Genomic DNA, 15,084 nt, shown 5'->3' on the forward strand with positions numbered 1-15,084 from the left:
ACTTTGAAAGTAGCAAATGGTGAGGTCGATTTGGTTCTGCTAGATTCAGTTTATTTACCATAACTTAAGGTACTACACTTGCTTGAATTGGCGCTAGTAGATGCCGAGTCCATTTCCAGGCTTATGAAGGCTTGTCCTTTGCTCGAGGAACTGAAATTAACTTTATGATCTTCCAATTTGATTGAACATAGAGCAGTCGATTTATCTAGTCCTTCACTGAGAAAACTGATACTCAGTGGTTTCTTGGACTTGTGTTCTTTGGTTATCAAGTCAGAGAGTCTTGATTATCTGGAATATTCTGCCTGTCAAAGGCAAAAGTTTAGTCTTAATGCCCCAAATCTCAAGTATTTTATCTACAATAGCTATGATAGCATAAACTTTGTTCAAAATTTGAAGTCTTTTGTAGAGGCCAAAATCAAGCTTCGCTTTGATGGATTGGCAAGTGACTTGTTATCATTGAATGATTTGCATGCTCTTGTTAACAGGCTACAAAGTGTGCAGTTACTTGATTTACATCATCCTAGTCTGCCGGTATGTGTACATTTGATTTCACTATTATTTTCTCATTTTTGTGGCTTTGTTATAGAATTTCATAATGTATTTATTTCTTTCTCTGATTTGCATGAAAGATTTCTGTCGTGCTCATGATTTGTTGCCGACTTTCAATAATTTGACCACTCTGTTGCTGGAAGCTTTTCACCATGAACATGTTTACCATGCCTCTTTCTGGAAAGTGATGCCTTGCTTGCTCCAAAATGCCTCCAAAGTTGAAGTGCTGATCTTTGATCAAGTGAGTTATTCGAGCTTAATTTTGTCTATTTGAATGAATTACTTTGGATTTTGCTGTCCCTGATCTTCTTTGAATGTACAAGTTCGAAAAAACTTCAGATCGACTAACGGATTTGAGTACATTTTGCCTGAGGCTATTCCTGTTGGGGAAATCGGGTCATTTCCCACTCAAAAAATTCAACTAGTGATTTAAATCGATTCAATAATTTTCAAGAAAGATCATTAAAATAATATCCCTAGATAGAATTATCATTCAAAATAAATTTCCAAGAAAGGCTGGAGGGGTCACAAGCAATCCCACTTAAAACCCAGTCTCCTATGACAGAATTTTTGTGCACGGTGTATTATCACAACTAAATCCGTATATACATAAACAATACGTACATATGAATAAAAATGCATCTAAATGAATCGTATAAAACACTACAAATAAACTCGACAAATATATTGAATACTGCACTACAATTGAAAAGAAACTACCAAATAAATGTGGAATAAATAAAAGAGATAAGGAAAAAACGCACCCGAAAAATTGATAATGGAATTCGGCCAATTTTACCTAATCTCCGAGCACTGCCAAAGCAGCCCGCTTTTATAATTTAGGAGAAGAAAAAATTACAAAAGAATTCTTTTTCAAATTCTTTGTTGGTGTACCTATTGGGAAGGCTTGAGAGTTAATTTATAACTCTCAAGCCTTGCACCTACAACTAATCCCACCGATGTGGGATTTGGAAATTATGCCAAAAATTCAAAGTCAACAATTATTGGTTTTGAATTTCAACAAATTTTCACCTTGGTATAATTTCTAATCCCACCTCAAAAAATACAAACTTCTCACTCAAAAATAACAAATGGTCCTTGCGGTACTTCCAAATTTACGCCCTCAAGTGCCAATTCAAATGTGCAGGATGTTGATCATGTTTAAACAATGTTCAAACTTGGACCTTGTGACCACTTTGGTCAACATATCTGCACAATTCTCTGTAATCCGAATTTTTTGGAGAAAAATCTCCTCTTCTTTGAGAATTTTTCGCACAAAGTGATAGCGAACATCAATGTGCTTCGTTCTTGCATGTAAGACCTGGTTCTTTGCTAAGTAAATAGCACTCTAACTATCACAATACAGGTCAATGTGTTTTTGACCAACTCTCAAGTTTTCAAGCAATCTTTGAAGCCAAATTGCCTCCTTCACAGCTTCTGTAATCATCATATACTCTATCTCTGTTGTAGACAAAGCCACCGTTGACTGCAAAGTAGACTTTCAACTAATTGGCGCCTTGGCAAATGTGAACAAATAGCTAGTTGTAGTATGTCGCTTATCGAAATTACCTGCATAGTCAAAGTCACAATATCGAACTACACATTGACCAAGTGATTCATCTCGCTTGAATACTAATCCAATATCTACAATATTTTGAATATACCGTAGAATCCATTTCACACTTGCCAATAACCCTTGCCCGGATCATGCATAAACCTACTTACCACATTAACTTCCTGTGAAATGTCGGGTCTCGTACACACCATTGCATACATCAAGTTACCAACTGCATTAGTATACGGGACTTTCGCCATGTATGCTCGCTCTTCAACTGTTTTTGGAGATAATAGGTTGCTAAGTTTGAAATGAGGAGCAAGCGGGGTACTTACAGGTTTTGAATCTCTATTCATACTAAAACGTTGTAGTACTTTGTTCAAATATTGCTTTTGTGTCAGACAAAACTTGCCTCTCGTTCTATCCCTGCTTATTTCCATGCCGAGAATCTTCTTGACTTCTCCCAAATCCTTCTTCTCGAACTCTTTACTCAACTGAACCTTCAATTTGTCAATTTCAATTTAGCTCTTTAATGCTATTAGCATATCATCAATATACAAGAGTAAATAGATGTAGGAATCATCTCGTAACTTATGCAAATACACATATTGATTGTATTTGTTTCTTGTATACTTCTGATCCATCATATACTGATCAAATTATTTGTACCATTGCCTCGGTGATTGCTTCAATCCATACAACGATTTGCTCAGTTTATAAATCCAATTCTTTTTACCGACAACTTTAAATCCATCTGGTTGAGACATGTAGATTTCATCCTTCAAGTTACTGTGAAGAAACGCAGTCTTCACATCAAGTTGAGTTAGCTCCAAATTCAACTATGTTACCAAGGCCAACAAAATTCTAATAGAGAAATGTTTAACAACTGGAGAAAATACCTCATTATAATCAACTCCCTCCTTCTAAACGTAGCCTTTGGCCACCAATCTTGTCTTGTAGCGAACATCAATCTTGTCAAGAAATCTTTCTTTCTTATAAATATCCATTTGCATTCAATTACCTTCTTGCCCTTCGAGAGTTGTGTCAACTTTCACGTCTTATTTTTTTGAAGAGATTGTATCTTTTCTTCCATAGCATTCTTCCATCTATCATTTTCTGTACTTCGGACTGCTTCAAAAAAAGTGGATGGAACATCATCAACAATTGGAAATGCATAAGCCACCATGTTAGCAAAACGTGCAGGTTTTTGAATTTCTCGTCTTGGTCTATTGACGGCAATTGACTCTTGCTGCTGTTAAGGTTCTTGGGTAGAAACTTCTTCCTCATCTGACTCCTCTTCTGCCATGGGAGAGTCACTGATGGTGCTGTTTACTGGGCTCACTACTATTTGCTCAAACTCCATCTGTTTCGGCGTACACTCCACCTGTTGCGGAGTACTACTGATTCCATCTTGTGTTACCTTATTTAACATGACAGATTTATCAAAGGTAATATTCCTGTTGATAATGGTTTTCTTTGTTTCTAGACACCACAAACAATATTTCTTAACTCCAGCATTAAAACCCATAAAAGAGCCTTTTTTGCACGTGAATCCAAATTTGATTCATTTACATGATAATATGCAGTAGAATAAAAAATACACAAAAAATTATAATATGTTGTAGGTTTTTCAGACTATACCTCTAATGAAATCTTGCCACCAATTGCAGATAATAGCACGTGATTGACGAGATATTGAGTATATGTCACAGTCTCAACCCAAAATTTTCTGCCTAACCCAGCATTAGACAACATGCAACGTACTTTCTTTACTAGTGTCTTGTTCATACGCTCTGACACCCCATTCTGTTGCGGTGTTCTTCTAACTGTGAAGTGCCGAATTATGCCACACTCTTGGAATATCTTCTGGAAGGAATCACTCTTGTATTCTCCACCATTGTCTATTCGGAGAACTTTGATCTTTTTTGCCGTCTGATTTTCAACCTGAGCTTTTCATTTAAGGAAAACCCTAGCACATCATCCTTGTTCTTCATAATAAACACCCAAACTCTTTTGAAAAAATCATCAACAAAAGTGACAAAATAGTACCTGCCTCCAAAGGACAGAGTCTTAACAGGTCCCCACATATCTGAATGTACATAATCCAAAATACCTTTGGTATTATGGATGCCAGTACCAAATTTCATTTTTCTTTGTTTTCTCAGAACGCAATGCTTACAAAATTCTAATTTGCAAGTTTTCGTACCTTTCAACAATCCTTACTTGGTAAGATTTTACAAGAATTTTTCACCAGTATGCCCCAATCGCATGTGTCACAACTTTGTTGCCTCCGCATCCTTTTTGCTACTGGAAGATGTTGCTGCTGCTGCTATCCCAACAATTGTACTACCTTGGTAGTAATACAGATTATTCTTCCTCACACCTTTCAACATCACAAGTGCTCCCGAAATTACTTTAAAAATTTCATCTTGCATCTTCACTTCCAGGCCTTTTGATTCCAAGATTTCCAAGGAGATGAGATTCCTCTTCAAATTCGGCACGTACCGAATATCCTTCAAGATTCTAGTGGATCAATTATGATTACGCAGTTTGATTGAACCTATCCCACCTGTTTTACATGGATTGTCATTTCTTATATACACAAACTCTACCATCAAATTCTTTAAATTTAAAGAGCCACTCCCGCATGGTAGACATATGATGTGTACAAACTGAATCCAAAATCCATTTATTTGGATGGGATATTAAATGTGATACAGTCAAAGAGAAATCTGATTCCGTATCACTTTTGTATTCTGCAACATTTACGTCTTGCGAAACTTTCCCTTTCTTCTTTAACTTTAGACAGTCTTTCTTCCAGTGCCTTTTCTCACGACAGAAAGCACACTTATCTTTGGCAACTCTGCTTTTCGATTTGGACCTTCCTTTTCTCCTATTTGATTGGCTTTGTTGACGACCTCTTGTCACTAACGGTTCATCTGCTGTAACTACTTTCTTTTTCATTTTATCCTGCCATTTCAATTTATGATTATACAAAACAAAACATACAGCATCTAAAGACATATTCTCTTTCCCATGAAATAACATAGTTTTCAAATGTTCAAATTCATTAGGAAGGGATGACAATAACATCAAAGCCAAATCTTCATTTTCAAATTTCACATCTAAATTTAATAGATATGCTATTACTAATTAAATATAATGATGTGTTCATTCATAGTAGTACTTGATTGGTAATCGAATTGGAACAATCTCTTCTTCATAAGGAGTTTGTTTTGACCACTCTTCTTCAGAAATTTCTCCTCCAATGCTCTCTACAATTTTCATGCAGAAGTCTCGTTCTTAAAAATATACTTTTGCCCTCTGGACAAATACGATCGAATTATTCCGTATGCCAACCGATTTATGGTACCCCACTCCTTTTCTATGTCATCTGATTTCTTTTCTTCAATGGCAATATCAAGACCTTGTTGGAAAAGAGAGTCTATGATTTCGCCTTACCACATGCCGAAATGGCCAGTACTGTCAAATATCTCCACCGCCAGTTTCGAACTTGATATTCGAGTTCTAGACCATGTAGACAAGGAAGCCGATGACTCAGATATAATTCTTCACGTGAAATCATCTGATGCCATTACAGACTCAAATAATAATATTCAATATAAAAAAATTACAAACAGGCCAAAGGACGAACCTTCTGCTCTGATACCACTTGTTAGGAAAATCAGGTAATTTCTCACTCAAAAAATTCAATTAGTGATTTAAATCGATTCAATAATTTCTAAAAAAGATCGTTAAAACAATCTCCTTAGACAGAATTACCATTTCAAATAAATTTTCAGGAAAGGCTAGAGGGTCACAAGCGGTCCCACTTAAAACTCAGTCTCCTATAACAGAATTTTCGTGCACGGCGTATTATTACAACTGAACCCGTGTATACATAAATAATACGTACATATGAATAAAAATACACCCAAGTGAATCATATAAAACACTACAAATAAACCCGACAAATATATTGAATACTGTACTACAATTGAAAAGAAACTGCCAAATAAATGCAGAATAAATAAAAGAGATAAGGAAAGAATGCACTTGAAAAATTGATAACGGAGTTCGACCAATTTTGCCTAATTTTCGAGCACTGCCTAAGCAGCGCTTTTATAATTTAGGAGAAAAAAGAATTACAAAATAATTCTTTTTTAAATTCTTTGTTGGTGTACCTATTGGGAAGGCTTGAGACTTTGCACCTACAACTAATCCCACCGACGTGGGATTTGGAAATTATGCCAAAAATTCAAAGCCAACAATTGTTGGCTTTGAATTTCAACAATTCCAACATGCTTCATTCAACATCTGAGGGAGATTGAAATCAGAAACTTCAATGGGATGGAGCATGAAGGTAGTAGAGTATTTCTTGGAGAATGGGATTTCTTTGAAGAAGATGACTCTTTGCAGAGTTAAGAATCCTTTTAAGTTTTCATCAAAAGGTTGCAAAAGAATATTGTCATTTAGTAAATGCTCTGCAGATTGCTAGATTGTATTCAAATGATCTGAATTCGAATACATTTTAATAAATGCCTATCTGATGTAATGAAAACCTCCCAGTAAAAGAATATCAAGTTTCACTCATTTAATCTTGCTTTTACGAAATTAATTGTCAGTTCTAAATTTATTTTATTTCAGCTCCTTTTAATAAAATACAAGCAGGAAAACATATTTTGTTCTTGTCATTTTTGTGTTCAAAATTCTAATCATATATGTGATGCCGTTGTTGAGGCTATTGGGGTGGATTGAACAGCCGATCCTTTAATTGCAGAATTGGAATTTTCAATTCATAGTGTTCAGGAGCAAACATTGATACATGAATTTTCGCCCATGGCTTTTATGGATTCCCAATAACATTCACTTGTAAGGTGAAAAAACATTGATACATGTTCAACATTGGGAATACATTATATTCATGAACATTGGGCTTGAAGTATGAAACGATTCTGCTACAAAATTGGGCTACGGTTAGATATATTGGTGTTATCCATATGGTGCCTGCAGATGAAAGATTTTGGTGGAAATTGACTTGTTGATATCTACTGTACTTTTTTGTCTTGTCCAAAATCGTGGTAGTCGTGCTTTAATAGATTTATACTGACGGATCATCTCTTCAGGAAATCCCTACATGTGGAATGCAAATTATGTTCTTAGGTTAACCATGACTGATTATCATTACGATCATCCTCAGAACCCAAAAGGGCTTTTAAAAGAAAAATGCCAGATGAGGGATTAAGTGCCTTTCCCGATGACATTCTTCTTCATATCCTGTCATTCTTCTGTACAAAAGATGCTGGAAGAACCTCAGTTTTGTCCACCAGTTGGAGAGACCTTTTTATTTGGCTCCCTTATGTTTATCTTACTTTCTCATAACCATGTAAGTGCAATTTCACAGATAAGCGTTGCTCATTGTGCTGTCGTTCCAAGAATGAGCGTGACATATTAGTTTGTAAATCCATGACATTTACCAATTTCACCAATCGAGGGATTATGCTACGAAAAGGGCTCCTATAAGGAAATGGGTAAAATACCAAAAAAATTCCTTGTGATTTATCAAATGTTCAATTTAACTCCTTATAGTTTGGAAACATACATTACAGCTCCACGTGGTTTTGATTAAATTAAAAATTAAAAGAAAAACATCCAATTTAATGGTTGTACGTGAAATGTCATCTATAAGTGCCTAGCCAAACTAGTCCATTTTGACTGAACAACCAGTCACATAAAAACTGCCAGTGGACAGAGGAGAAGGAAGGAAGCTCACATTCTAGCTTTCATTAAAATCGTTTTGAAAAAAAAAAAAAAGAGTTTTAGCTGGAGTAGTATCAACTGCGATTGAAGGAAAAATAACCTTATAGAACCTGCCCCAAAATTTCGGATACAAATTTCATCTTAAAATGCATCCAAAAGATACCAATTAATCTAAATCAAGAACTTCATCTATGGTGTGAAGAGGAGATCGAATGACAGAATGCATGTACGAGGTGGATTTGGAGCAAGAACAATTACAACCATTTTTGAACAATGCAACTCATTTTGAGCAGTTTGTTACTCCATGTAAATTACTTGTACAACTTCATAATAGATACATAATTATTATGTATAGGATCACATGAATAGTACTAGAATATCATACCTTTGTTGTAAAGTTGTACAAGCAGTTAAGAAGGAGGTACAAAATATTCAGATAGAATTACACTGTTCAGCAACGATTGACTAAGCAACTGCTTCTACCCAAGTCCGTAGGAGGTAGCATTAGTGAACTTTTGAATAGTAAGTTTTGTCTCTCTACAACACCACCACAATCTAGCATGAACAGTGGAACCCGGAAGTGCTTCTTATATGCAAAAGGATATAGCATTTTGATAAAGAATATTTGTTAGGTTTGTGCAGTGTTTATGACTTTTTTTGTCAGGGTGTAAACAATTTTATGATGTTTTAATGCATATTCATTAGTGAGATTTGATTAATGTGGCTCAAAGTTGAATTGAATTTGTATCAATGAATTACCATTTGTGGTTCACGGCATGTGATTGTTTGTTTGGCTTTGTTGATTTCATGTCCCTCTTTTTTCAAGACAAAAAGGTTCTTGGTTCTATTAGAGTGTATCTCTAATGTCTGTAGTCGGTGAAAGGGACAATAAATTTTTTTTTTACTCAAAATCTATCATGGTGGGGTAATTGTGGAGGAAAATGACAAAAAATATGTTGCCGAAAATGTGGAGGATTTGTGGAAAGTGATTAAATGGACTCTAATCCAGCTTCCACAGATGTTGCTTAAAAAGTTGAAGTTTAAGGGTCTGTTTGTTTCGACTGAAAATATTTTTCCAGAAAATATTTTCCCTGATTTCAGTTATTTGGTTCGTTTAAGATGTAGGAAGAAGTTTTCTCACCAAAAATGTTTTAAGGTAGTGGACTGAAAACAACTTATCTTGAGAAATTACGGAAGTTAATTTCCTCTAAACACGCATCTACCTCTCTTCCTTTTAACACGCATCAAAACTTCATGGTTTCCTGCTTAATTCTTCACTCTTGACATAGCAAAGGAGGAAAATCTAACCTACCAGTTACCCACTAATCATTGGCTAAGAAAACACCATATAAAAAACCACTATAACATGATGCTGACTATTTTGTTGATTGCCTATCAACTCTCTAATCGCCAACAATCTTTTTCTGATAATACATATCTAGGCTATCTTCACTTTCAATTGTAGAGTTACGAGTTGGAAGTCAGTTTTTTTTTTTTGCATTAACTAATTTAACTGAAATATGCATCAGAGGAGGGTCGGCCTTCAGGCAGCAAAATTCCTTTCATCTCGTTTTGATCTCATGTTTATTGACCAAACCACTGTAATATTTTTGTTTTAGATCATTATAATATTGGTTCCATATGGGTTTTTGTTTTCTTGTCGAGAATTCTTCTTCCATAGCTTACCAAACACTAGAAAATTAGGATCGGAGCAAATAATTTTCCTAGGAAAGATTTTCCTAAAGAAAACCTTTTACACTGTACCAAACTGACCCTATGGGGACATTTAGTTTTGACAAGAAACTTATTGTAATTGTAAACTTTTGACATATATTTGTGGCCTTATAACTCCTCATAGTTATGCATATTTTTTGTGGCTTTTGATTGAAATTGAATGTAAACTTTATTTTGATGGCATATAAATTTGTATTTAGGTAACTAGATTTTATGTTTTATCAATTATTTTATTGTTGAATGAATTACGTACCAAATTTGGTGCTTGATGCAATTATTTTTCATAATTGTTGTTAAATATTTTAATTTAGAGACATTGTGTGTTGGATTGTTATCTTGGAATGCTTGTAATACGGACCAAACTTTGTCAAAACTTTCAAAAAAAAAATTTTGTCCCACCAAAAATTTTTTCAAATTGATTTTTAATGAGGGTTGGTTTGTGGGTTTCCTTTTTTACCCCTCGATCCACCTACAATTTTTTGTGAGATCCGTGGCTCAATCCAAAAACAAACTACATTGACTTGACATATATAATTGAGGGACTAAAATTGGTCACAATTAAAATTTAAAAACTATATCAACTTCTGATAAATAATTTAGGGACTATTTTGGGGTTTTGCCCGCAACGGGACCTAAATATTTTCTCACTAGGATTATTCCCTGCGCTCCAAATTGGGCAATGGGGTACGGGAAAGGAAGGTAAGAATAGGCAGTTTTAGATTTGAAAAATTGGGAATTTAAAGAAAAGTAACCATTTGGGCATTCGGTATTGGGTATTGGGTTAGCCCTTGTAGCTTGTACTCGACATTTTGCTACTTTCTGTTTCTCCAATTAATTTCTCCCATATTGGGAATGATAAAAGGGTATTTGGAATGATTTGCCCAAAACTGAACTCCCAAACGAACCCTTAAGGCTTGAACACTGCAAATGCAAGAAACCTTGGGACAAGTGCAGGCCTTTTAATGGGGTGGAAAAGCTTCAGCCCTGCAGGTATTTGGAAGCAACAGCATTTCTAAATTTCTAATCTTCATGGAGAAGAACATCACAACTCAGTTGATGCTTACAGAAGCTAGATTGTAAGGAGGGTGTTCCAGAAAACCCAGCAGAAAACCAGGTTTTTCTTGATCTTTTTGGTGTCAATTTTCTTTAGGATTGCTTTGGTATCTTTCTGCAAAATTGTGCATTTATAGACTGGATAATTTTGGTACGTGTCTTCTCTGAATAAAAGAAAAGATCCCTTCTGGTTTTAAGCCTCACAGTTTCATAATCTCTGGGAAACTTGAAAAAGGGAAAAGAAAAGATAAACGCCCAGATGGCTGATCCTCCAGACAAGAAGGTGCTTAAGGCCACTCAAGAAGATGATGGTAACGTTGATAGGTTGAGTGCACTTCCGGACTGTGTACTGCTCTATATCCTCTCACGTTTCTGTTTCTACACAAAAAGTGCTGCAGCCACCTCAGTATTGTCCAAAAGATGGAGAAACCTTTTCGTTTTGCTTCCTGAAATTGATCTATATTTCTTTGCGGACGAGGATGTTTCTGACCGTGATAGACTGTACTCAGATTTTATAAATTTCACAAACAGGGTGATCCGACAGCGAAATGAAGCTCCAATTAGAAGAATTCGACTCGTTCTGAGCCATTTTTCGGAAAGGCACCGGATGCTCTTTGAGTGGCTGTTGATATCTGTTGCTGCTGCATTTTCTTTGTCGATTATCCAAGAACTTGAGATTTTAATCGTGATTGATAGAACAACTAAGCCACTTTCAATATCTGTTCCGCCTGAAATTTTTACCTGTAAAACACTAGTTTCTTTATCACTAAAACTTGGGGTGTATTGGACGGTTCCGGATTTGGTGTGCTTGCCTAATCTCAAGGTACTTGGCTTGGACATGTTCAAATTGGTAGATGAAGCTTGTATTGGGAAGTTTCTTCAGGGTTGTCCTTTGCTTGAACAGTTGGAGTTATCTATGCGACCTTTCAACCATGAGCGTGACGCTGACGAACATATTGAAGTCAATTTTTTTAAAATCTCAAGTCCTGTGTTAAAGAGAGTGATCCTCTGTTTCCAGGGAGTTGAATCCGAGTTTACTACTGTTGTTGAGTCCAACAGTCTTGAACACTTGAGTTTCTTACTTGATGGACAGCATAAAGTTGCTATAGATGCCCCAAATCTCAGGTCTTTGAAACTTCATGGCGATTTACTTGAAGTCGATATCATTCAAAACTTGATTTCTCTTGACAATGCATTACTGGAAATTGATTTTCTGTGTCATATGAGAACCAGAAGCGCCATAATTTCATGCAGTGAGCGTGCTTTTAAGTTTTTTAGAGGATTGCAAAATGTGAAATCAATTTCTTTCTCAGAGAGCTTCCTTATTGTAAGTTTTATTTTATTTATTTTTTATTTTCATACTTCTTCATCTGGCTTCATTTCAGAGCTTATCCTTCAAATTATAGTTGCAGAATTGAACGTTTATTCTTACTAAATTCTTCTCTATGAAGGCTCTCTATTTTTCTCAAAGGGTTTTGCCAACATTCAGAAACTTGATCAAATTACAGCTTGATCCTTTTGATTGCCCTGCTTTTCCTCGCGAATGCATGTCTAGCATATTATCAAGCTTATTTGAAAGTTCTCCGAACCTTGAAGTGCTTATCTTCAGTGAAGTAAGTTACAATGGACACTTGTATTGCACGCTTATTTCAGTTGTATTATGCAGTCCCTTATGTACATCAAATGCACAGGTGTCCAAGAACTACTTTAGCAAAGATGAAGAACTTAATTCTGTTTTCCATGAGGCTCTTCCACTAGTGTTGGTTGAATGCCTTAAGGAAATAGAAATCGGAAATTTTAAAGGGGAGGAACATGAATTGAAGCTGGTAGAATTTTTTTTGGAGAGTGGGAAATCTTTAAAGAAGATGACTCTCTTTGGTTATGCTGGTGTGTCTTTATCGAAAGGTCTAGACAGGATATTGTCATTCAAAAAGTGCTCAGACGATTGCCAGATTGTGTCAAAAGAGCAATGGAACTGGTTATTTCGCTGAAGCCTACAGAAGGCGCTGAAACTCTCCCTTTAAATAGTATTTTCTTGGATGTTCCTTCTGTTCTTGTTTTATTTTTGTCTAATTAGTTATTTTTTGCTTTATGACCACCTGTTTCTTATTTTTTGGGTGAAGACTTGATTAAATCTTCAACAGTTTCTTGAGTACGTAAAGACGGTGCTTGTGCTTGTACTGCAAATCATATCTGATGCCACTGTTGATGCTCTATTGTGACTGGTAAGCATATCAATTAGTTGCAGAATAGGAAGTTTTGGCTTCATAAAATAGGATATTGGATAATAGGATCATATGCCAAAAGTTGGTATAAATGCACCCAGGGAAATAAGAATAGCTGGGGAGATTTACAGTTTTCAGTAGAACCTTCGTTTTGGCAGTTCTACTAAATCAGTCATTATGCAGCAAAGCTTGCCAGAAAATGCCCTGAATCTTGAAGTGTTCATCTTATGTTATGCAAGTAATTATGAGCTTGAATAGATGTTAAAGAGGGTTGAACTCATGATTAGCACCTCTTTGAATGCATTTGGTAGTGGTTTTCAGTAGAAGTGATTAATAGATAATTCAATTGCACAACTATAAGTTTTGGTTTTGAGGATATGATAGCCTATTGCACAACTTTAGAGGTACCAAGGAGTTTTATGTATATTTTGTCAAAGGCTATTACAGTAGGGTTCACTAAAAATCATATGGAGTTGGAAATCAAAAACTTTGACAACTATGATTCCAAGCTGGTAGATCATGTTTGGAAAATTAACATTCTTATTAAAACATAACTTTTGGTGGAGTTTAGAGCCTTTCAAGTCTTCATGAGAAATGTTACAACAGGATATTGTCCTTAAAGAAAAGCTCTAAGAATTGCTGAAAAGCATTGGATAGTAAGAAACATCTGGATTGAATCATTACTAAAACCAATTTGAGCTTGATGGTCCTTTTTTTCTTTTTATGTTTCATTTATTTATTTATTTTGGTGGGGATAGGGTGGTTCTTGTTCTGTTGCATTTAGCCTGAATGATATGCCGGAGTGGCACACTTGATGTCATTGATATGAGGTGTATTATCCTTGATATGCTTCTTGATGACCCATTTATGTCGGTTTTTCTAATAAAATTGGCTTTTGTGGTGCTATCTTTGGTCTTTTGAAGTGGATGTTAAACTGGTACAACAATTAATAGCAGAACTAGGATAATATTGACAAATTTCAAAACCCACATGTGTATGATAATATTCTGGTCACATTACATTTGTAAATTGACATGTTAAAAAATGTTAATAAAGCACCCCTACAATGTTTCAAGGTCAAAATCCTACATATCAATTTTCTACCCAGAAGGTATCTAGCTTAATGGCCTAAGCAGATTCAAGGATGTTGTGTTTCCAAGAAGAGTGCGGGTGTGACATTAGAAAATAATACTTGAATAATCTTATGTTGAGAGATAGCATTAAGGAGTAAAAGGTATGAAATGATCATATATTGAAAGGTAGCATCAAAGCTCCATAGGAAAGATTAGCTTGGAAAACTTATTTTATCAGTTTCAAAAGGTAATTAGGAAGTTTTAATGTTTAAATCTTGTATCTCTAGACATGTTTATTTGGTTTAGTTGTATAAGGTTTCTTTGCAAGTAATTTGCAGTCTTCTTTCTGAACATTGGAACATTTTTATTCAAAAAGTTTACTGTAATTGCAGAACTATTACAAGCTGCTTGAACGGAGATGGAAATCACAAGATGTTGGATGGAACCAGTGCAAACCATTCAACAATTTAGTCATCTTGCTGGTTAGTATGGACCCTTGTTGAAGATCTATGCTGGAACCAGAACACCTGCGGAAACAGAAAGTACTAGTTCAGGACTGTTGAAACTGCTGGAGTATTTTCAGGAAGTTCAGATGTGTTCTTGCCATCAAGAAAGCGAAATTTCGACAGATTTTGTACTCTTATCAGTGGACTGTTACGAGGCCTTTTGCAGCTAGCTGTCCTATCTACTGTAGTCCTCTGTGTTTTGCTCTGGAAATGCTAGATGGTTATAGGGATGTGATTAGTACTAGGACGAAAAGGGTACTCCTGACTTGTTGCGATTATGTAAACTCTTACGACTGTTTCTGTACAATGGTTGCTAAATTTGCTTTTTGCTTCCTAAAGAATCTTACAACATACCACATTGTCAAGCTCTACGCATGGATGATTCTTTCTAGAACTCAACCCTTTGGCTGCAACCTTAGGATATCAGTTCATATTGTATTAGGTTATATTGGATCAATTCAAACTCATAACCTAAATATGACTTTACATGGCATTTTATACGTTTTGATACATAGCACTCTTTTACATATATTTGCACAAACAAAAATTTTTTTTAACACATATAAACACATTTTCATGTACATAAATATATTTTGACACACTAAATTACTTCTTACAAACAAATAAAT

The 15,084-nt window shown here is 35.3% G+C and overlaps 1 protein-coding gene across 5 annotated transcripts; it reads left to right on the forward strand.

The window, feature by feature from the left end:
* Positions 1–10,266: 10,266 nt before the first annotated feature.
* On the forward strand, positions 10,267–14,806 carry LOC113695371 (F-box protein At4g22280). 5 transcript variants are annotated; one of them, XM_072083661.1, is made up of 4 exons: positions 10,267–11,978; positions 12,103–12,678; positions 12,775–12,876; positions 14,342–14,806. In XM_072083661.1, exons 1-2 carry the CDS (start codon positions 10,911–10,913, stop codon positions 12,640–12,642), a joined length of 1,608 nt encoding a protein of 535 aa, XP_071939762.1. In that variant the 5' UTR covers positions 10,267–10,910; the 3' UTR covers positions 12,643–12,678; positions 12,775–12,876; positions 14,342–14,806. The 5 variants fall into 5 exon arrangements, with proteins under 5 accessions (XP_071939762.1, XP_071939817.1, XP_071939787.1 ...); XM_072083716.1 differs by having other exon boundaries at positions 12,796–12,876; XM_072083686.1 differs by having other exon boundaries at positions 10,267–10,712; positions 10,887–11,978; positions 12,103–12,876.
* The last annotated feature ends 278 nt before the right edge of the window (positions 14,807–15,084 follow it).

Source organism: Coffea arabica, chromosome 1c (assembly GCF_036785885.1).
Source record: "Coffea arabica cultivar ET-39 chromosome 1c, Coffea Arabica ET-39 HiFi, whole genome shotgun sequence".
NCBI lineage: Eukaryota > Viridiplantae > Streptophyta > Magnoliopsida > Gentianales > Rubiaceae > Coffea > Coffea arabica.